The sequence below is a fragment of the Amblyomma mixtum genome, chromosome 4 (genome assembly GCF_055824585.1).
Source record: "Amblyomma mixtum isolate Tamu chromosome 4, ASM5582458v1, whole genome shotgun sequence".
In the NCBI taxonomy this organism is placed as follows: domain Eukaryota; kingdom Metazoa; phylum Arthropoda; class Arachnida; order Ixodida; family Ixodidae; genus Amblyomma; species Amblyomma mixtum.
In genome coordinates, this window is record NC_143015.1 from 5,233,016 (window position 1) to 5,256,415 (window position 23,400).

Below are 23,400 nucleotides of genomic sequence, written 5' to 3' on the forward strand. Positions count from 1 at the left end.
TCTTTGATGTTTTCCTGATTAGGAAAGCATTTAAAGGGCGTTTTCTTCCATTAAAAATCAGTTGCGAGTCAGCGCTTGTGTTGTGTCTTTCGTCGTCCGTTCGTTTTTCCCGCGCTGTTTTCACCATGAATCATTACCAACTAGCCCAAATCGCAGCCTTAATTATCTTGAATGATTTCTCTGAAAACGTCACCGTCATTCTTGTCTTTTTCAAACTGTAACCCGATGCTGTATCTATTAGTGAGGATTTTTTGCCAGCTCTAGGGGAAGTGCGGTAAAAATTATGCCAGTCGTTGAAGGTTAGTTGGGCGAACGGCGAAAACATGAGCTTTCGGTTTTATGAACGTAAAATCGGCGATGAGTAGTACGCGTGGGACCGCGTGCAAAACAAGAGAGCTCTTCTTAAACGTTAACACGAAGATAACGACACTGTTCCGAAAAGCACTGAAAAATGACCGAAAAGCACCGCGGCTCCCAAACACTGTTATGCTTTAATGCACTCAGAATCGTAAATAAAAGAGAAAAAAAAATAAAATAACGTTGGCCTCTATACTCTCCTGACATTGCGGTGATTACGGAAACCTGGCTGCACCCCGACATCCATGATTCTGAAATAGTTGCGGCTTCTTCGCACAGCTTGTGAAGGACGCAGAGGAGGCGTAGCTCTAGCAAACAAAAACAGTATCTCGCTTTAACGACGCCTAGGCATAGCCGTCCACTAAAGTGTTTGGTGCAGTCTTAATATGTGCGGCCCGTCGGTTCGCTTAGGTGGCGTGTACAGGGGCCCAACACCCCTGTCAAATACACCATACAATTATAAAATTTCCTTATCAATCTTGCCGGAATAGACTGCGGTAGCCTAAAGTTCGAGGGAAGAGAAAAGGAAAGCTGTGGCCTGTTGATCAGTCTAGTTTTTCGGCTTTCATTGCAACAACACGGCGTCGCTTCGAGCACTTCCTTCAGACTGGCTCGTCGCCAAAGCCAATACACAAAGGCGTTCAAGCAGTGCAGAATGTTGGGCGAGTTGGTAATACATGTTGCACTTAGCAAAGCGCAATTGAAAGACAGGGACAAGAACAAGAAGCACACAGGACAAATGCTTGACATCAATTACAGTAGTTCTTTACTGTTTTCAGCGCCCAATAAGCTCTCACAAATGTGTGGAGCTGTCAACGAGGTGAATGACCATCCTGGGTGCAGAACGAAGCATGCCACCCGTTTCACAACTTGCGTCACAGGGGTGGTCTACGAGATTCCGCTCTCGTGCAAGAAGTCTGACATACCTTATAGATGACATACCTTAGAGCATACCTTATAGATGACTTGGAATCTTTGCAAAACCGTGCCGTTAGATTCATCTTTTCTGATTATTCTCGTCATACTAGCGTCACCGCACTAAAGGCTCGCGCCGAATTTGATACGTTATCACATCGCCGCAAACTATCACGCTTGACCCTTTTCCATAAACTTTACCATCATGTTCTGCTCCATAACGATTTTTTTCAATCACCTGAATCTTTTCTTCCACGTCGCGACCACCCGCTGAAAGTTAAACGCATATCATGCCACACTTCTTCTTTTGCTAACTCTTTCGTACCACGTACTATAGTCGACTGGAATAATCTACCATCACACATCGCTTCTGAAAGGGATCTTAACAAGTTTCACGACCTTCTAACCCAAATGTCTGTTTAGCTTTACTAATTGATTGTACCACTTGCTGCATTGAGCTGTTTTATTATTTTTTGTTCCTGCGATTGTTATTGCCTCTAAAACGCTATCTGTTCTTTTTTCGTGTAAATTATAATGTATACTACAGGTTTTTGTTTGTTTCTTGTTTTGTTTTCTACATGTGCTTTTTGTATTTATGTTTTGCACCTTGGTGCTTGCTCATTCTTATTTTGCGTTGTGTGTCATTGCTCCCCCCTATGTAATACCCTCGATTGAGGGCCTTTAGGGGTTTATTGAATAAATAAATAAATAAATAAATTGGCCAGACAGGCAGGTGCCTGAACGATAGGTTGAGGAAACACCGTCGTGCTGTGCAAGCTGTAGCAACGGATGGGCGCCTAGCAGAACACTGCAAGTCATGTAAAAAATGTAAAGCAAATGAGCCGCAGCTCAATGCCACACGCACGTGCGGTAAAGGAAAAAAGAGGCTTGACAGAGAAATTATAGAGGCTTATTGCATTAAAAAGAAAGCTGAAAAATGTATCAGCACTCCTTCCCTGACCTTATCACGCAAAAGAAATTGCTTACCTTGATGCCTGTTCACGCGTAACCCACTTGTAATAAAGCCGATTTATTGCTTGGTTTATAATTTGTTTCCGCCCTCTATGTATCTGTATATATGTGTTTTTTTCCAGAGTAAAGAACTAGTTGATGTCAAGCGTTGGTCCTGTGTGCTTCTTGTTCTTGTCCCTGTCTTTCAATTGCGCTTTGCTAAGTTCAACACAAAGGCGGCAACTGGTTGCACATAGACCCACATCGTGCAGTCTTCCTGACTACCTGTAGCTAAAATTAATGGAGGACGTCATTAGCGAATTCATCTGTAGTTATTCAGAAAACAATAACCTAATCTACCTCGAACAGCATGGCTTTAGGAAAGGCCATTCTGCTCTAACGCAGCTTTTAGAAATAGTGCATGACTTTGCGGAGACAAATAATTCCTGAGATCAAGCAGACGCTATATCTATAGATTTCACCAACGCTTTTGATCGCGTCCGTCACACTGAACTGATTGAAAAACTTAGACTTATTGGCATTGACTCCATCGCCGTTGCGTGGATATTAGCTTATTTTCACTCCGACCACAGCATGTATCCGTAAACGATGCTGGATCTGACAGCCTTTAGGTGTTTTCTTGCGTACCACAGTGGTCGATCATGGTCCCATTCCTCTTCCTAGTCTATATTAACGACATCCCATCACGTGCAGATCCTAACGTAGCGATGTGACTTTTCGCAGACGATTGTGTTGTCTACAGTACTGTTCTGTGCCTGGGCGGTCAAATGAGACTAAACCTCTCACTGGACAACATTGCAAATTGGTGCGAAAAATGGGGAATGAGGTTCAACACCAGCGAAACCGCATCCATCAGCTTCACCCATAAAAAGATGCAATTTAAGAGGCACAGCTGTAACACGTTCCGACGCAGTAAAATTTTAAGTGCGACCTTATTCTGCAAGCTGAAATGGGACGCTCACATTGATAACACATGTGAAAATACATTCAGGCAGCTCAATTTCTTGCGTCGGAAACTAGCTACAGCCCCGTCTCACGTAAAATTTACCGCATATAAAACCCGCGTTCAGCGTTTACTTGAGTATGCCAGTATCGTATGGTCCCCGCCCCAGACTTACCTAATAGACTGAGTAGATAGAATACAGTGGATGGCACTCCACTTTATTTATTCCAGACAATCGCCGTTTGACAGTATCACTGCTCTGCGCAAACAACCTAATATACCGACCCTAGTATCAAGACGACGTGCCGCAGCCATAAAATTTATTTTTCTCCTTTACCACTGTCACACAGATAATGCAAGTTATATCATGCCACCCTTCCAACATTCTGACCGAACATATCATCTTAAGTGTATCATACTCTTTTGTGCACGATGTGACACATTTAATTAGTCACTTCTTCCATCCACTTTTGAAGCATGGAACCTTGCGCCAGAAGAAATTGTGAATGTTGACTCCGTTGGTTTGTTTGAAACTCAAATCAGTTCGCTTTTTCATGAGTAGGCCTAGCTGCGATTATTTTTGGTTCCTTGTTTCTCCGCATTTGAATGTTCTGTAATCACAGCCGAATGAACTGTTTGCTGTTGACTCTTTCGCATAGCATTATCTGCTTTGCATTGCCTTCTTCGCGCAGTTATTCTGCTTGCTTTTACTTCTTCCCTGCGCATTTTTAATTTAATTTGAATGCTTTCTTCTGCGTTGCACTTTGTGCTTTTTGTTATGCTTACTTTTTGTTATTTTTAGTCTTAAATGATTACTAACAAGTTTTATATTGAATGCTGTTCTTTCACCTTGTACTATTCGCCTCGTGACCCACCCCTGTATGAGCCTGTAAAGGCTCACAGTATATATAAATAAATATATATAAACAAACAAATATGGCGGACTTGGGCAACGAAACAAAATAAAAATGATATGTTATACAGTTCTTTTATGGGACATGTAATATTTGTATTTTGTAGGAAATTGAGCAATGAAGCAGAGCCTTCCATGTCCAGCAAAAAAACAAACACCTGAAAAATCCTGATATGAAACTCCTTTTCTTGATTCGCGCGATCTCTACCCTAGTTTGGGTTTACATAAAGCGGCAGAGTTTTGCATTGCGAATTTAAAAAAAAATGAGCTCCGAAACAAACAATGCCTTTGAAAACGAACGCGGGTGGGAACTGTTCTCTGAAGGGTTCGTTAATGTTCCAAGTTAACGTGGTGCTTGAGGACGGAAGGAACGAGCGTTCCCGAGAAAAGTGTGTCACTTCACGCAGTGAGAGCAAGGAGCTCGTTGGTCGGCAGATAGAAAAAAACACAATGTGCTTTTTCTGTCACTTATTTTGTGCGGTATCTCTAAGAAAGTTTGCACGATTGTCTTTATTTTTTGGGTTCTTTATAGCCTGCACATTTTTTGATGGACTATCTGCGCTCATACTTTTCGTTGCTGCCTCAGCCTGCACGGGCACGGCCGCGTCACAGCTCTTGAAGCGTGCACATTGATCCTTGGCTCATTCTAAGAAAGACCGCTGGTGCAACCTCCCGCGTGAGAGAAATGTAGCAGCCCTCCCCTTACCCGGTTTCCGCAAGGGGCATCTATCGGGCCTACAAGGTCGCGTTCTTTGATGACGAGCGAAGTTCCTCGTTGCATAGCGCAAGGTCCCGCTCCGTTAACGCTCCCACTTGGTTGTCGTACAACTCGCCCACACAGCTCAAGAAGCGATGCTCGGGTCGGGCACCCGGAAAACCTACTTTCATTCCACTCACGCTTGCGAGTTAGCCGCCCTTTGGTGCGCACTTTTGACCCGTACGGATTTCCCAGGAACTGGCTGCTCGTCCCAGCCAACTGCCGCTATATAATCTCGGCCTGGCATTGTGCGCAATAATGTCGTGGCCGGCTGCAAGGCGATATGGGTTGTTCCGCGGGTGTTGTGCTCCTCTGCCTTCTGGGAGCAGTGAGCGTCGCCAGTGCGTACACGCTGCTCGAGGCGGCGCAGGTGGTCGAAGGTGAGGAGGCTCTCTCTTTTCTTCCCTCGGGTTCTCGCGCCACGCGGCTCACTCAAAAGTGCAGACAGCCTCGCAGCTTAACAATACTGTACGCTCATGATACCAACGCCTTTAGCACACAGTGCTCCTACCATAAATTAGCAATAAGAGTCAATGATTATTTAAATAGGTTGCAGAATTGGTAGACGGCAAATAAAAGTAAGCTTCAGTCTCACTAAAACCACGTACATAATATGTAGGCCCATTTCAATATTATAAATATATTTCAATACTATAAAACCACATTCAATAGTCAATATTATGAAACCACTCTCCAACCACAAATTTCTAGGTGTTTCGTTCAATGGAAATCTCTCATGAAATATGCGTGCTTTTAAATTTAGTGAGAGGTCATAGTAAAACTGTAGGTTGTCTTTATAAAATTACTAATTTAATACCCACTCATTTCAAGATTTAAATGTATTATGGTCTGCTTTATTCCAAAATATTCTTGTTCAGGGAACCACTGGAACTGTTAACTATAATAGGCTGCCTTTTGTCCGAACAGTTCTGAGAGCCGCTATTATGGGAGACCGCGAGGTTTGGCTACAGAACACTTATGCGAGATATGTGCTATTCTACCAGCGCAACACATTTATTATTTTCTTTTACTGCTGCACATTCATGATTTGAAGAAAATAGCGCCAGAGCATGCATACCACGAAAAGACAAGGACGAGACACAAAGCGCTAACTCACAACTAATTTTATTGAAACCAGGCAGCGCCTTTATATGGCTAAGTTTCACTGAAAAAGAAGGAGGAGGGCAGGAAAGGTAAAGATATCGAAGCGACCATCACAGCGAGCACACATGAGCAAGCAGTAACCAAAACCAAAACAAAAAAGTTCACAAAGATTATTTAAGGGCGGCATCTAAGAATTCGAACTCGGACGAAAAAAGTGAAACAGATGGGGTGCTGACACACCTATTGCCAAGTTTCCTTATGTGAAAAGCCTCCAGACATTCACGTGCCTTCTTATCTGCGCTTTTGTCAAGAATCTTAGTCTGACTCAATCGTGCCTCGCATCCGTCGCAACCCATAATATGCGCTACCAAATGTGTATATTTATCCTTTAAATCTGATAAATTTCGGGCATGTTCCCCCAAGCGCTCATTGATGCAGCGCCCAGTCTGGCCGACATAGGTCTTCCCACACGTTAAGGGGATAGCATAGACCACTCCTGCGGAACTTCGCCATATAAAGGCGCTGCCTGGTTTCAATGAAATTAGTTGTGAGTTAGAGCTTTGTGTCTCGTCCTTGTCTTTTCGTGGTTTGCATGCTCTGGCGCTTTTTTCTTCAAATCAAGTATGCACCAACTCGCCCAAAAAGAAGTGTTAATGCTGTACATTCACCGTAGCAGATTGTATGCCACTCTAACTGACAGGACTGCCGCAATGTACCATCTGAGAACGCCGTACCTATCACTCGGACTAACTACGGGAATCAGAACTTTAGTTTCCAGGTGCCATTTTTCATCAACCAAATTTCACTAGACCGGGAATTCGTGACATCACCTGAGGTATTTAAAAAATCTATAAAAACATATTTGGATCAGAATCCTTACAATTTCTTGGCCTATACTCGTTGTAATACACATTTTTGACCAGTGGTTTTGCTTCTATGTAAACGTCGTGTGGCACAAAATTTGTCACTGATGCATATGGATTATATTCTCATTTGTAAGGAGTATATTTGCTGCTACTTTATTTGTATTTTCTGACTGGCTTGTACAAGTATTGCGTTCAGCAGGATGCGTTGTTGGGCAAGTTGGTTCATATTGCTTTAGAAAGATGGGATGCGCACATGAGACAATCACAAGAAAGAAGGCGGGACGGGCGCAATCCCGTCTTCTTTCGCCCGTCCCGTCCCGTGTTCGTGCCCGTGTTCGTGCCCGTGTTCGTCCCGTGTTCGTGCCCGTACCGTCTTCGTGCGCCCGTCCCGTCTTCTTTCTTGTGATTGTCTCATGTGCGCATCCCATCTTTCTAAAGTATTGCGTGATGTATTCAATTCATGCTTGTTTGTGTCATATTTATGGTTTGGTTTGGTTTATGGGGTTTAACGTCCCAAAGCGACTGAGGCTATGAGAGACGCCGTAGTGGAGGGCTCCGGAAATTTCGACCACCTGGGGTTCTTTAACGTGCACTGACATCGCATAGTACACGGGCCTCTAGAATTTCTCCTCCAAAGAAATTCTAGCCGCCGCGGCCGGGATCGAACCCGCGTCTTTTGGGTCAGCAGCCGAGCACCATAACCGCTGAGCCACCGCGGCGGCTGTCATATTTATCGGATTTCTGGGCGGAAAATCGTGGGGCTAGTCGGTCCAGTCAATGCTAGAGTTTTACAGAGCAGTACGTCTGGGGTTCTTGAGGTACAGTACACCCGTACTTTGAAACACGTGCAAGACTAATAGGAGTTCCCTCCAGACAGCGCAGGATCAGACCCTTCGCACATGTCTGGGTCTCCCTCGGTGCGCATCAACACTGCGAAGCATTGAACTTGCCAAAGAGGAGCCATTTCGACCTATGTTGCGCTAGACTCCCTGCGAATGTACATACATCATATTTCAAGGATTCCACAGCATCACCTTGCGCCTGTGCTGCCGCAGAGATTTCATTCTGCGTTTGCAAATGCAACAGTTCACTCTGGCAGCACGAACTCCTTCTCCACTGTTGTGTCTGCGGCTCCCATGTGTGCGCCTTGCTATTCAAGGAATAGAGAAGAAATCAAATCTCTCAAAGCTAGCCATTAACCAAATGACACTGTCCATGCTACGCTTTGAATATTGGGACCATACTGACGTCTATAGGGATGGCTCGGTAACCTCTACTAGTTCTGATTGCGCCGTGGTCGTTCCTGCGAGGAAGACCAAAACTCGCCAACAAATTTCGCATCGGACTACCTCTACTGGAGCAGAATCGGCCGCACTTCATGAGGCGGTAAAGTACAGTCTTTGTCAAAAGTAGCCAGGCTGCACGTTTTCCTTCTCAGTCGTATATTAAAGCTATTATGCCAGCCCTCAAGCTCTAAATCTCTGTATGGTAAGAGGAACCCTTGTTCTCACCATCAAATAACTTTTCAGTCTTTATGGAAGCCATGAGGGCTCTGTTATACGGATGAGAAACAAACCATGCAGCCTGGTTACTTGTGACAAAGGTTGTACATCTCACAACAATCACCTCAAAAAGGGGCTGCTTTCTGTGATTCCAAAGCTGCCCTCCAATGTCTTCAATCTGCCTTGAGCCATAGCGACCGTGAGCAACTTGAGGCGGAGGTGCGACATATGCACCACCGGGCAATCGAACGGGGTCACGAAATCAGCTTTCAGTAGGTACGAGGCCATAGAGACATTGCTGGCAACGCCTTAGCTGACGATGATGCTCGATCGGCTCCAGGTGGAATCAGCATTGTCTGCATACTACTAACAAGAGCTAACGCAGCAAGGCACCTTAAACTGCTTTCCCGAAACGTGACTGTGTAGTCGTGGCCTAACCCTGGAGGTTGGAAACCCCGGTCCATATGCATCAGCAGCGCGAACACAACACAGAGAGAAGAAGGAGAAGATAGTACAGAGCGCTGAACTTCCAACTTTCCAACTCCGGTGGCAACATTTCGACTATTTGCTTCAACTTGAAATACCATTCGGCCTCCCCACTGTGATACTACGCTGCTGCGCCGCATGTTGCCAGGAGTGGCGCTCACAAACGCCTATTCCAATCTCGTTGCCAAGGCAGCCGCTCCAGCGTGTGAGCAGTGCAGTTGCGGTGAAACGATCGGGCACCTCCTCTGCGACTGTCCTCGTCTTAGTCGAGAACGCGGCTTACTGGCTGCTACTCTCCACCGCTTGGACTCGCGTCCTCTAACACAATCCAGGATTCCGGGGCCTCAGACACAACCTTCCCCACAAAGGAAAGCGGTGAAGGCGATCAAGAGATTCTTAAAGGCCACGGGGTTGTGTTCCCGTCTATAAAGTTTAAGAGGGTTTAAACTGGGCTAGTTTGTAGTTAACATGGTCAAACATATTTTCGCATCAAAAAGGATTTTGTCTCAGCTGCAGATTGGTTTACCTTTGTTAATACTCTTCCAGGAATTGCATTTATTGTTTGGAAAGCAAAACGAAAGGGTCAGTTACAGAAGTCCCTTTTCCCGATTCCATGCAGTAAGCTTCCCACAGCTCCCTGATTGTCTCATCTCTGGATTTTAGCAGAACTGTGGTTTGTTGGAACACCTGGTGCAATGCGCCGCCAGATTTGGAGGTGAGTTAATCTGGCGGCCCACACATCCTCGGCCCAACGCTCCTGCACAGCACTCGACGAATCTGTTTGTGTGATTCACGCCACTAGATTCCTCTTCTCTAGGAATGGTTCCTTCCGGTACCTTTGCGCAGATTTCTTTTTTTTTTATTGGCGCGGAAAAAAACTACTTGACCTCATGCCTTTCAGCAACTTTTTCCAAGTTTTGAGAAAGTGCATGAATGTACAGAAGGGCGAAAGGCCTTTTCTTTTCTTGCTTTTTGCCTTGGTCCGTTCCTTTCACGAATCTTTTAAGCACTTTTTCTGCTACTGATACAAGCAGAGGTTTCGGATAACCGGCTTTTTACAGTCTTGCTGCCTGGTTGTTCAGACTACTTCGCATCTTGTGGCTGCCGGACTTTTTTATGACCTGCTCGAAACATGTCATTGCCATGTTTCGCTTGATAAGCCTTGAGTGGGCTGAGTGATATGGCAGTAGGCTATTCCGCTGCATGTTGCGTACTCCAAGTACGAGTGGGTTTCCAGAGATATAGCAAGATCAAGGAACAACAGATTGCCGTTTCTGAGAACTTCATGAGTGAATGCCAGCCCTTGGTGGGCTAACATGAATTGTTCCAAACTTTTTTTGTCCCAGGTTAGGTGTGGCCACAGTGTTGTCAGCGCAGACTAAAATGTCATCGACGTAGCGGAAGCACTTTGTGAAAGCAAGCGGAGCCAAGGCTTCTTCAAGTTTCTTGTCTCCTCTGACAAGGAAGAGATCACAGGAACAGGATCTATGGTAGATCCAATACATATTGCCACGTATCATTGTAGTGTCCGTTCGTTCACGCAAGGCCGCAGGAAAGAGGTGTTATCATTTGTGTTCGTGACGCGAGAAGCGACCGGACTAATCTCGATTGATCACAGCCATGCCGACCTGCATCTACGTGTTTCCAGATTACTCTAGATGATCTGGACCTGTTATCTCGAAGTTTCCTTGCCGGCTTTAAATTGAACGATGCCGCGAGCAGCGGGCATTTGTAGTTTGACGACTGACGAGCACGTTTGTTGCTTACGCCGCCGCCGAGTGATTAAGTTCTTTTGCGGGCGCAAATCAGCCCAAATAAAGAGCTTCGTTTCCAAGACTGGTTGGCGTCTTCCTGACCCTTTGGACTACCTTCACTACAACGTGACAATATCCCGTCACTTTAAGAGAATACCTCTCCTTTCAGCTCTACAAATAATGACGTGAGATATGTATTCAAAAGGCCGAGGAAATCTATAGTCCTGATCCCCCACTCATTCATAAACTTGACAGAATCAAATTCGTCTATACACATTTCTACACTTTCTAGCATTTGGTCCCAGGCAACACTGTAGGATAGGTCTGTGACTTCAATAGGAAGCATGTAACACTAGGCTCTTTTTTCGGGTATTCGATGACCTAATTCGAATTTGGGATTATGAGCGGATCTTTCACACGATGCTTGTTAAGATGGATCTCCAGGTACACAGTAATTTTTCTTTGCCGGCTTCCCTTATCTTCTACTATCGCTCGAAGCGAGGCGACTGGTTTTTTTTTTATCGTGTAGAAAGGTCTGAGAGTTAACTTCGTGCTTGTCTGCACTTCTTTTGCTAGTTTTTCAAGGCCAAATTTTTCGCAAAGCTTTGCAGCATGGTTCCGGTATTCCTTAAAGGGCCCGTGCCCACCCCAGCGCAGCAGACACTCTCTACCTCTCTTTGAGCGAGCCTCCTCTCCTTCCATTCCCTCCTCGAAATTCTTCTCTCCCGCTCCTCGTCGAGTAGGCTCGGCAAGGCAAAATCACCCCTTCCTTCTCCGGTGTAAGCCGGAGGCGTGGTGTCTGTGGAGTGCGTCACAGGGCGACGTCATGGCCCCGCCTTCAATAGAATTCTTTTCTTGGTTTTTGCATTTTCTCCGCACACTGAACGATCGAGAGGCGCGATCGGCTCGACCACCTAGACTTGTTAGCGAGCGCATCCTTTCATACATCTGTTTGTCATTCCCAGTTAACGAGCCACCTTTTCATTTTCTTTTAGGCCTCCCCACCGTTTCACGAGCGGAGGGGCGGAAGTCGGTTGTGTTCGAAACACACGGCGAAGCGCGGACCCGGCAACCGCCCGTTTGCTTTTCTCCATGCGTGTTTGTGTTCTGTGTGTTTGTGTCTTTTCTCCGCTCCAAAGCATATGTCAGTCATTGGAGTCAAGGCGTACGCAAGATGCACGAAAGATAAGGGGTGTGTGTGCGGAGCGGTCAAGTGGGCGAGCGAGGGAAAGGCTCTGCTGCACTACTAATTAAAACCTTGTTTTGGAGGGCTCGCATAGAAGAAAAGAAACTGAGAAGGGAGCGCGCACGCAGAGCGTCTCGTGACGTGATCACGGCGGGGGGGGGGGGGGGGGGGGGGCGAACCAACCCCCGAAGTTTTACTATTTTTTTACTTTTTATGGCTAGGGTTCAAGGCTGTCGCCGCACGCTCCCTCCGCAGTTTTTTTTTCTTGTTCCTTCATGCGGGTTTGTAGGCATGAGCCAGAACAGAAGGCGCTGCGGAAAGCCTTGTGCAGACGACGCGACGCCAAGGCTACGCCCAACCTTCTCCCGTCAGTCAGAACGATGCACCAATGGAGTGCCTTTAGCGAAAGTAGCTCCCCTTGACGTCAGCGGGGTGCAGAGTAGTGGGCCGGGCCCGTTTTTGAAGGAAGGAAAGAATGAACGGGCTTTGATTTGAATTTTCGCAGCTTTTCGGGGCGCGCATGGCTCTAGTATTTTGCAGAGGTTATCTTCGTTGCCTCATCTATGCAGTGGTCTTGTTTTTCAAAAATGTCCGAACCCTGGGCAGTGGCCCTTTAAGCCTTCTTTCGCACAGGTGCCTGGTGAAATTTTTAGAGACCGCTTCTTGTGTTTCTGTCTCATAGTCGCCTGCTTTTACTACGGCAACCAGGCCTGGCGAATAGAACAAATGGATGCACGACTCGTCATGAGAAGCGTATGCACATGCATTGAAGGTTTTTTATATAAAAATAAAAAAGACACTCCTTTTATAGCTTCAAACTGTCACATCACACACATGCGGAAACCAAAAACCTGTCTTCATTTTGATAAAGCTTGATAGAAGGGTCACTTACGCAATCTTTACCCTTCTGTTTGATGGAAAGCGCCTCAGCCAACTTTCTTTTTTCAAATAAAGTAAGCCCCGAGTCTGCGTTTGTTGTGTTGTCTTCTTGTCCGTTTCTTTTTGTGCGTAGTACCCCCTTTTATTTACCATGATTGACCGACTAGCCCAACAACGTACGCACTTAAGGTGTCTTATATAAGATACGCTTATCATGCGGGTGCCATTACATCGGCAAGACGGGGAGATGGCTCAATCAGCGATTGATGGAACACGCACGGGACGACCAGACCGGGAAAGAAAGATCCCTTGTTGACCGCATTCGTTCATGCGAATCTAAAATGGGGAACTCATTTTTTTGAAAAAACTGCTGTGGTAGCAAAAAGTAGCGACATGACGCAGTAATCATTGCGCGGGAAAACGTGGGACAAAGACGAGAGGCACAAGCGCTAACTATCTACACAGCGGAATTATTGCAGATCAGGAGCATATATACACTACTCATACAGCAGATAGAAAGAAGCAGAAACATAACAAAATGCCACATTCCGTCATGCCATCAAATCGAGCTCTTTCTTCGATAATGACAAAGACAGTCTGCTGACGCATAGATCTCCTGCCCGAGCTATCTCACACGCTACCTTGATTTCTCTAGTCAAGTCGTTATGATGCCGATACAAAATGAGTGTCTTGTCGAACAGGGGATGGCAGGATGGTACTGCGGCACATTTTTTGCATGCGGCCGCCAGGTGGCCGTCTGTGGTGATGTTACCAGCTTTAATGTTGTGCTCTAGGAGGCGCACATTCAAACACCTACCCATTTGCCCTATGTACACTGGCCATCAAAAGTAATTGGAAGGCGACTTTGTAAAAAAAATTTCATGTCTTTAAATCTAAAGCATAGTGGTCCAAGCTTGTTGGTGCACAGTGCCATTCGCAAAATCACAATTAGGCTGCACATATGTATTCAAGGATGCATGAATGGGGGGCCAATGATTAAATTTTTTCTTGAATATTGCCTTCCATTTACTTTTGACGGCACCTGTGCAGCCGACCACATGAAAGGTTAATTTTCTATGCCACTCCCTTCCTGCAGGACGGGGAGGCATTTCCGTGCTTAAATCTGCAGTGAAGTTTCGCGTTCGGGTAGGGCAGCTGTTTCTGCTCGCACTCAAAAGCTTTTTAGGGGCCGTGATTACTGATTTCATTCCAGAACGCTGCCCTACCTTCCTTAGATTGACCGAGACGTAGGGAATCACGGCTTCCTTTTCTTTCTTTCTTTTTTCTTCCATTTTCCTTCTCTCCTCTGTCGCTCATGTGTGACACAGCTGTTCTCCTGCGATGCAGCCCTTCGGCTACTGAGACAATAACATGTTTGGGATAACTCACCGCCTCCTAACGTTCTACCTGCTTTGGCGCATTATCTTCCACAGCATGTTCGCATGACCTGCAGAGAGCGCTCGACTAGAAGGACAGAGCAATGCCCCTCTTTACAAACTTTGAATGAGCATTGCTGTAGCTAGTTGGTTCTAGGCTCATACATCCAGCACGTATGATTGTGGTTGAAACGCAGGCACAGATCTGTCTGGCGCGGGCAACCCTTTAGTAAACGTTAGAGGCCTAAAGCACGCACTAAAAGAGTCCAAAATACGCGGTACACTCGGGTCAGTAAAAACAGGTCACCGAAAACAATTAAAAAATCATCAAAGTACCTAAAATTTTTTAAAATCCTAAGGTCATCTAGCCGCTCAAAAAGAGCCTTGTCACAGTAAGCGAAAAACATATCTTTCAAAATAGGTGCCGTACACGAACCAATGGAAGCACCCTGCTTTTGCAGGTAAATGTGGTTGTCAAAGGCAAAAAACGTTGACGTCAAGTAAAAAGATGAAAGCTCTAAAACAACTCCCCGTACTCATACCACTGGCGTTCTGAAATCAACGGCACGCACAGTAAAAAATTTTGCACCCTTAAAGGTGTAGCACTCATGGCTGCACCCTTTTCACACCCTCATTTTTTCTTATTTCTTTTGGAAAAGGGTGCGCTGAGCACGTTAGCACCTTTAATTCACCCATGGACGCTTCAAAGCTGCACGGGTGCAAGGGTGTTGTAGCTCCTTCGGTGCAAGGGTGCGTGAGGATGTACAGTATTCTTTGACTTGTCGAACAACATTCCAGTAGTTTAGTCACGGGTACTTTAAAATGATGTGTGCTATTCGAGTTTTCCATGAAAAGACAGCTGCAACCTTGATGCGAGCAGCTATGACTGAGATCTGCGTCCCCAAAATGTTATAATTAACTGAATTATTTTAACTGAAGTGGTAAGGGTGACTAAGCCCTTCACGCTGCAAAAGAGCACTGCGCGCATGTTCTCCGGCTGCTTCCTCAGGCGACTACTTATTGCAGTCCTTCAATGTTCCTCCAATCCCATTGTGCTATAGCTTTCAGTTGCTGTTCACATTTATCATAAAAGAAAGCAGGGCATCACATCTTTCAGAAACAAGTGCGTGAACAGAAACATACGCTATAGTCTGCGAGTCACTTCTTTCATTTCCTGTCTTGCCCGGACAAACTACGGCACCCAACACATTGATAACCTTCTTTGGAGGAGAAATTCTAGAGGCCCGTGTACTGTGCGATGTCAGTGCACGTTAAAGAACCCCAGGTGGTCGAAATTTCCGGAGCCCTTCACTACGGCGTCTCTCATAGCCTGAGTCGCTTTGGGACGTTATGCCCCATGAACTAAACCAAACCAAACATTGATAACCAAATTTTTGCAGTTTGCAATGTGTATCCTTCCATAATTGACGAAGCTGAAACTTGTAAAACCACTTGTCATTTCAAAAAGAAAATGAAGATGCTCTTTATGCGTACTGCTGACCCATCAAATACTTGTGATATGTAGTGTTTACAGTGATATCCTTATTCCTGTCATATTTTTTTTGTGTTGCGAACTGTTGCGTTTATTTATTTTTTGTTTATTTATTAGTTAACTGCACCGCCCCGCAGTGCATTACTACAGGGGGGTACAGACTTCATTATAGGTATAAAACAATTATTGCAGTGCATGGCAAAATGCTTCATTAGATGTAATACGTACAATGCTAGATGGCAAACTGTTCCAGTCCCGAACAGGTATAACAAAAAAAAGAATAACGCAGAACGTCACCCTTGCAAGAAAATTCCCTGACCTTCAAGCGGTGGTCCAGTCGCTTTGTTATATAATGAGGTGCCTGGATATATTGTTCGCGGTTTATGCCGGTTTTCGAATAATAAATCTCATGGAAAAATTTCAATCTGATGTACCTTCTGCGGTCCTTCAACTCTTGCCAGTTAAGTTTCCGTTTGGTTCCCGTCATACTAACTTGCCGATTATAATCACCAAGAACAAATATAACAGCCCTATTCTGAATTTTCTCTCATTTTCCTACGCACTCAGATGTGTGTGGCTCCCACCAAACACATCCATATTCAAGTATGGAGCGTACATGACTGAATTACAGCTGTGTTTTTAAGTAACTTGGTAAATGGCGAAAATTCCGCCGTAGAAAACCCAAACGTGATGCTGCCTTATTCGCAATATAATTAATGTGCTTATTCCGTCGTAAGTCCGATGTAAAAAAGACGCCTAGATACTTAAATGAATTGCTTATGTTTAGAGTAAAGTCGTTAATTCTATACCTATACGGATGATTAGTACGTTTTCTTGTGAAGGTGACGTGAACAGTTTTGTTTATATATAAGGACATGTCCCAACGTACACACCAGTCTGTTACAGTATCTAAACCAGTTTGCAGGATTTGCGAATCAGAAGTGGAATTAACTACTCTGTAAACAACACAATCATCGGCAAACATCCTGACTGAAGACTGTATGCCAACTGAAATATCATTTATATACAGCAAAAACAAAAGTGGTCCCAATACTGAGGCTTGGGGAACTCCCGACGTAACTGGTGCATACTGTGAATAAATACCGTGTAGTGTAGTGTCGCGTCGCGAACGGCTAGCGGTACGCCTCGGTTCAGTCCTGAGGCAGCGATCAGTCCCAGCGGCAGCGATCAGCGCACACGCACGAGCATCGGCGCTGTTGTCTTCGTCCTCTTCTTCCTTACGCCAGCCGCCCAAGGTTCGGGAGCCGAAGGCCTGTCTTACAACTGCCCCCGGGCGAAAAGGCGCCATCCTGGCGGCCTAGGGTGATGTGACGATGGCGGGGTCGTAGTATGGTTTGAGGCGGTCGGTGTGGACAATTTCACGGCCTCGGCGACGATGATCAGTAGACGGTGTAAGGGGTTCGATGAGGTAATTGACGGGGGATGTCTTCTTAGAAAATGCGGTAGGGGCCCTGGTACTTGCTGAGAAGTTTGGAAGAAAGGCCGGGACTTGAGGAAGGAACCCAGAGCCAGACCAAAGAGTCAGGAAGATAAGTTGGAAGAAGGTCAGAGGGATCACGGGTGCTTTTCTGCAGCTGCTGGGCGTGTGAAGTGAAAGACCGGGCAAGCTGGCGGCATTCTTCGGCATAAGTGGCGGCTTGAGAAATAGTCGTAAATTCAGAAGCATCAGGGCGGTAAGGAAGAATGGTGTCCATAGTACAAGACGGCTCACGGCCGTAGAGGAGAAAGTATGGAGAGAATCCGGTGGTGGCTTGAGCAGCGGAGTTATAAGCATAGGTGACGAAGGGTAGAACGCGGTCCCAGTTGCAGTGATCGGAAGCCACATACATGGCCAGCATGTCGCCAAGAGTGCGGTTAAAACGCTCAACCAGGCCATTTGTCTGCGGATGGTAGGCAGAGGTGGTGCGGTGAACGATGTTGCATTCCTGAAGGAGAGCTTCGACAACTTCAGACAGAAAGGCCGGACCTCTATCACTCAGCAACTCTTTGGGAGCACCATGGCGAAGAATGATGCGATGGAGGATAAAGGATGCAATGTCGTGGGCGGTACCATATGGTAAAGGCGACGTTTCGGCGTAGCGGGTAAGATGATCGATGGCGACGATGATCCAGCGGTTGCCGGCCGATGTGCTGGGGAGAGGGCCGTAGAGGTCGATGCCAACACGCTCGAAGGGCTGCGCTGGGCAAGGCAGCGGTTGCAAGGGAGCGGCGGGTCGGCGAGGTGGGTTTTTTCGGCGCTGGCATGCGGTGCAGGACTGAACGAACTTGCGCACATAACGGTACATCCCGCGCCAGTAGTACCGATGTCGTAGGCGGGTGAAGGTCTTCAAGAAGCCGGCATGGGCACACTGGGGATCATCGTGGTAGCAAGAGCAAATGGTGGAGCGGAGATGGGTCGGAATGACAAGCAGCCACTTGCGACCATCCGGAAGGTAGTTCCGGCGGTAATGAACTCGTCTCTGGTGGCGAAATGGTGGGACCGACGACGCAGAGCACGGGAAGGAGGTCGAGACGATTGGCCAGATAAGAAATCCAAGAGGCAAGCGATCCACGGGTCTCTGCGTTGCTCAGAAGCTTTATCAGCGGAGTCGAGCGTCAAAGAATGCAGGGCGGATATAGAAGGCGCTGTCTCGGACGGCAGAGGGGAACGTGAGAGGGCATCAGCATCGGCATGTTTACGGCCGGAACGATAGACAACGCGGATGTCGTACTGTTGAAGGCGCAGAGCCCAGCGCGCCAGTCGACCAAGAGGACAGCCAGCAGAGGGCGTGGTGATCGGTGACAACGTCAAAAGGGCGCCCGTACAAGTAAGGGCGGAATTTGACGATCGCCCACAGGATGGCTAAACACTCCTTCTCGGTGACAGAATAGTTCGCTTCAGCTTTTGTTAGTGTCCAGCTGGCGTAAGCGACAACATATTCGGCAAAGCCAGGCTTGCGCTGCGCGAGGACTGCACCGAGGCCGACGCCGCTGGCATCGGTGTGGAGTTCCGTCGGAGAACGAGGGTCGAAATGACGCAGAATTGGCGGAGTGGTCAAGAGGCGACGGAGTGTCGTAAAGGCTTCATCACAGGCTGGCGACCAGGCCGAAAGGTCATGGCCGGAAAGGAGCTTGGTCAGAGGGTCGATAATAGTGGCGAAGTTGCGGACAAAGCGGCGGAAATAGGAGCAGAGGCCCACGAAGCTGCGGAGGTCTTTTACAGAAGTCGGTTTCGGAAATTCTTCTACGGCCCGCAACTTTGCCGGGTCCGGGAGAACGCCATCCTTGGACACGACATGTCCGAGAATAGTGAGCTGCCGAGCTCCGAAGCGACACTTTTTTAAATTGAGTTGGAGGCCAGCGTCGGTCAGGCAGCGAAGAAAAGTCTCAAGGCGCTGTAGGTGAGACGAAAAATCCGGCGAAAAGATCACAACGTCATCTAAGTAACAAAGGCATATGTGCCACTTAAGCCCGCGGAGTAGGTTGTCCATCATGCGCTCCAATTTGGCGGGTGCATTGCAGAGGCCGAATGGCATGAGATTAAATTCATAGAGCCCGTCGGGTGTGACGAATGCAGTTTTTGGGCTATCGGCCTCTGCCATCGGCACCTGCCAGTAACCAGAGCGCAAGTCCAATGAAGAGAAGAACTCAGCGCCCTGCAGGCAGTCGAGGGCGTCGTCGATACGAGGGAGAGGGTAAACGTCCTTGCGTGTAATCTTGTTCAGACGACGGTAGTCGACGCAGAACCGGATGGAACCGTCTTTTTTCTTGACAAGGACCACCGGCGATGCCCAGGGGCTTTGCGACGGCTGTATCACGTGGTGCTTGAGCATGTCGATCACCTGTTCGTCAATGATGCGGCGCTCAGCGGCTGACACGCGGTACGGACGTTGGCGCAAAGGGGCATGGGTGCCAGTGTCAATACAGTGGGAGACGGTGGTTGCGCGGCCCAATGAAGTTTTCTGGTAGTCAAACGAAGCTGCAAAACGGTGCAGGACGGCGACATGTTGGGCCCGTTGGGTAGGCGTCAGGGCGGCGTCGACGGAACGGTGAAAAACATCGAGAGGGGACGGATTGGCGGTTGGAACAGGCGTAATGGCGCTCACGTGAAGGCCGGCCGTGCTATCGACGAGGGGGTAGGCTGAGGCGGGATCGAGCACGGCAACACTGCCAAGCGATTGGCCACGGAGCAAAGTGGTAGGACAGGAGAACGGGTTGGACACATAAATAGCGCTTGAGCCACGAATAATTGTCAGCACGGCATGAGGCAGCAAAACACATTTTTGGTCAGCGCAGCGTAAAGAGGGCGTATATGTTACAGTTGCGTCGGAGAGAGCAGCACAAGAAAGACGCACGAGCACTGAAGAAAAAGGCGGAACGTCAGTGTCCTCTGAGACAGCAGCGTCGTGCACGTCTAAGGGAGCGTCACGGAATGGCGATAACTCAAGCTGAGCAGGGGCGCAGCCAATAACAGCGTGATGTGTGGAAAGGAAGTCCCAACCAAGGATGACGTCGTGAGATGAGCGGGCGAGGACGATGAACTCGATTGTATACGGGACGTTCGCGATAAGCAGGCGGGCGGTGCAAGCGGCTATGGTCGAATGTCCTGAGCGCTGGCGGTGCGGAGAGAAACGGCAGGAAGAGGCGTCATCACTTTTTTGAGTCTGCGACAGAGGGTGTGGCTAAGAACAGATACGACGCGCCAGTGTCAACAAGTGCTTCGACGGCGACTCCCTCAACGAACACGGTGATGATGTTGGCGGAACACGGTGATGATGTTGGCGGGCACGGAGACAGGTCTTGAGCGAGTCGCTGGCGGCGCAGTTCTTGCCTCCGGAACTGCGGTCGTTAGTTTTCCGCTTGCGGAGCGGGTGGGCGGCGGAGCATCGGAGAGCGGGAACGTCGCCCAGGGGACGGCGAGCGGTGAGAGCGGAAACGGTAGCTAGACGAAGACGGATCGGGAGGCGGCTCATGTGACACAGGCGAGGAGGTCGGGGATAGATCGTAAGTCGGCTCACGCCTATAAATATACGGACGATAGTCGCGACTGCGGCACAAGCGAGCCACGTGGCCAGCGACTCCGCAGGCGTAGCAAATAGGGCGGTTGTCTTGCGTACCCCAGGGGTTGAGAGGCTGCGGCTGTGGTCTTGGGCGAGCAACCGGACGATAAGCGGTTGGTGCAGGTTCGCTGGGGCTCTAACAGGTGATGGGGAGGCCCGTAGGCAGGCGCAGCAGGCGAAGGCCGCGGTCGCGCCACAGCATCCGCGTAAGTTAATGGAGCCGTGATCAGTGGCTGCTGAGGAGGTGGAGGAGGAGAGGGCACTACCTCGGCGACCTGCTCCTGAATGACACGCTGGATGTTGGGAGTGAGCGGCGGCGCAGGAGTAGGTAGGCTGGTCGAGGCCTCGTCAGGAAGGCCTCGTCAGGAAGAATGCCAGCAGCTTTTTCCTTTTGTCTCATCTCGTGGGCATGTACTGTGCATACTAGTTCATGTCTGAATAAATGATTGATTGATTGATTGATTGATTGATTGATTGATTGATTGATTGACAACAAATGTCACTAAAATGGCATATATAAACTTAGAGAAAGTATGCGCGGAAGGGTATCTGTTTCAGCCGGCGTCTTCGCTTCAGCGGACGCGGTTGTTGCGACGCGCGTCTGTTCTTTCACTCTTTCTTCTGTTCTCTTTTTAACTCTCCTCTATCTGCACGCGGCAGCGGTGGTGGCTCGGCTGGAGCCAGTCGGCAGGCCAGTGCACTTTCCTTTTCTTCCTTCTTTCAGTCGCAACAACAAATGTGACTCCACAGCAAGGAGGTGCAAAAACACCGTGAGACACACATCGGGGTATTATAATTATAGTTCGAGATGCCGGAACGTTAGTGCAAAGTTAGAAATGTCGTCGGCAGCTTTTCGTAGGAAATGTTTTGCTTCCATTCAAGAGTGCACCCGAAAAAATAAATTGATCAGCGCCTTTTAAAGCAATAAAAACCTATGAAACTTTAAAGCCGTCGGAAAAAGGGTGCGATAAGCACTCTTTGCACCCTTTTAGGTGCCCAAAAAATACAGGCACAGCTGTAGCGATCCTACTCCTGCTATGGGTGCGACGAGCATATTTTGCACCCTTTTCGAAGGGTGCAAGGGTGGAGTTATACACACAGAAATGCACCCTTAAAGGTGCAAATTTTTGTACAGTGCACCGCACTCGTCAATTTCAGCCTCGACACAGGACAGCAGACCAATATGCGGCAAATAATAAAACAAGTCTTTGATATGAACAGAAAAAGCTGGGATATTTTTGTGGTTAGTCAATCTGTAGTAGCCATCGACTGCAGATGAATCTTTTGTCAAAGAAAGGTCAACGAAGAAATTTCAGGTGCCCTTGCAAAAACTTCGCCGCGCACTTTTTCCACGTACCTGACTCAGAAGCGATGACGCGAAAAGAACATTCCACTTTCCGGGTCTCACCAGAAAAAAACATGTCCAGAACGTCAATGTCAATGCTGTCTACTTAGTTCAGAACGTTGATCAGGTTGAGCTGCTCACACAACTTCTTCGCTGCGACTTGACCTTCAAATCAAATCAGTTTATTTTGCCCCCTAGAAATTTCAAGATGGAGGAGACCTGCACGAAAAAGCTGCCCATTGACAGCTTGACTGGCCCGCAGCACCCAGTTTGGCACAGCGGCAGCATCCGTTACCAGCACACACACATGTAAAAAGAAAGATAACTCATGTACAGTACAGCATACAATGCAAAAATGTCAATCATCATTGGTAACTTCAAGCGAGAACAATCATATTTAAATAATATTGCAAACAGAGCAAAACACGAAAAAAAGGAAATAAACGAAGACATACACACTGACCAGGAAAACATTAAAGTATCACAAATGAAATAAAACAAAATATTTTATGTATTCATGGATATGTTACAGCACTCATGGAGTTCACAGGTAGGTAGTAATGCTCAAAATATTAGTTATGTTACTATGTGTTCGTACAGAGCACGAAGCTCCTTATACGTGCACGAAAATAAATCAAAGTCATTCAATTCATACTCGTTCAGTAAAGATGGAAGCAGATAACAGAGCCCTTCTTTTAACAAATTTAGGTTAGGAGTGTGCAGAAGCCAGGTTTCTTTATGCCTTGTTTTGTAAGCGCAGTCTCTTACTTGCATTTTGGCAATCCTATGCAAGTTGTCGATATTGTTTCTTGTTTCTCTTTTAACTCTGAAGCTTAACCGATATTTATAAAGGTTGACGATTTTAATTATTGTTGAAGCACGGAAAAGGTTCGCACTGGGAGCTGCATAAGGGGCATTGTATATATGACGTGTCTATTTCTTTTGCAGTAGGTGAATCGTCTGTAGGGTAGAACGTGGGGCCGTTCCCCAGATCAAATGGCAGTAGTTAAGATGAGAGCAAAACAGTGCGTTGTATAATAACAGTTTCACCTGTACAGGTAGTAGGGATCGCATGCGACCTATAATTCCAGTAAATTGAGCTAGCTTTTGTGATAGATGATTTACATGACCATCCCACGACATATTGAAAGCTAATACCACCCCAAGACATTTAAACTGTTCGACAATATCAATTGTATGGTTATTGAGCAGAATATTTAGGTTTGGAGGGACATACATGGTCTGTTCTGAAAGTAGTAGGACTCATTTTTTTAAACAAAATTTATTCAAGAGAATAGTACAAACGATTACAATTTTCCAAGGTAGCAGCACCCTTCCGCACCTACACGCTGCTGCGAATGAGTTTTACAGTTTTCGTACGCCTCCGGGAACGCCTGCACCGGAATGATGTTTAGCTCCCTCGTCACGGCGTGTTGAACCACCTCTAGCGATCCGTGATGTTTCCCCTCGAGTGTCGATTTTATTCTCGGGAA

At 47.2% G+C, this 23,400-nt stretch overlaps 1 protein-coding gene across 1 annotated transcript in view; it reads left to right on the top strand.

Moving 5' to 3' along the window:
- The first annotated feature begins 5,129 nt into the window (after positions 1-5,129).
- LOC149345536 (uncharacterized) overlaps positions 5,130-23,400 on the top strand; it is a 57,241-nt gene continuing 38,970 nt past the window's right edge. Inside the window, exon 1 of the mRNA XM_089586107.1 lies at positions 5,130-5,237. Within this exon, the coding sequence (XP_089442233.1) occupies positions 5,141-5,237 (97 nt within the window). The 5' untranslated portion in view covers positions 5,130-5,140. The remainder of the gene's footprint in view (positions 5,238-23,400) is intronic.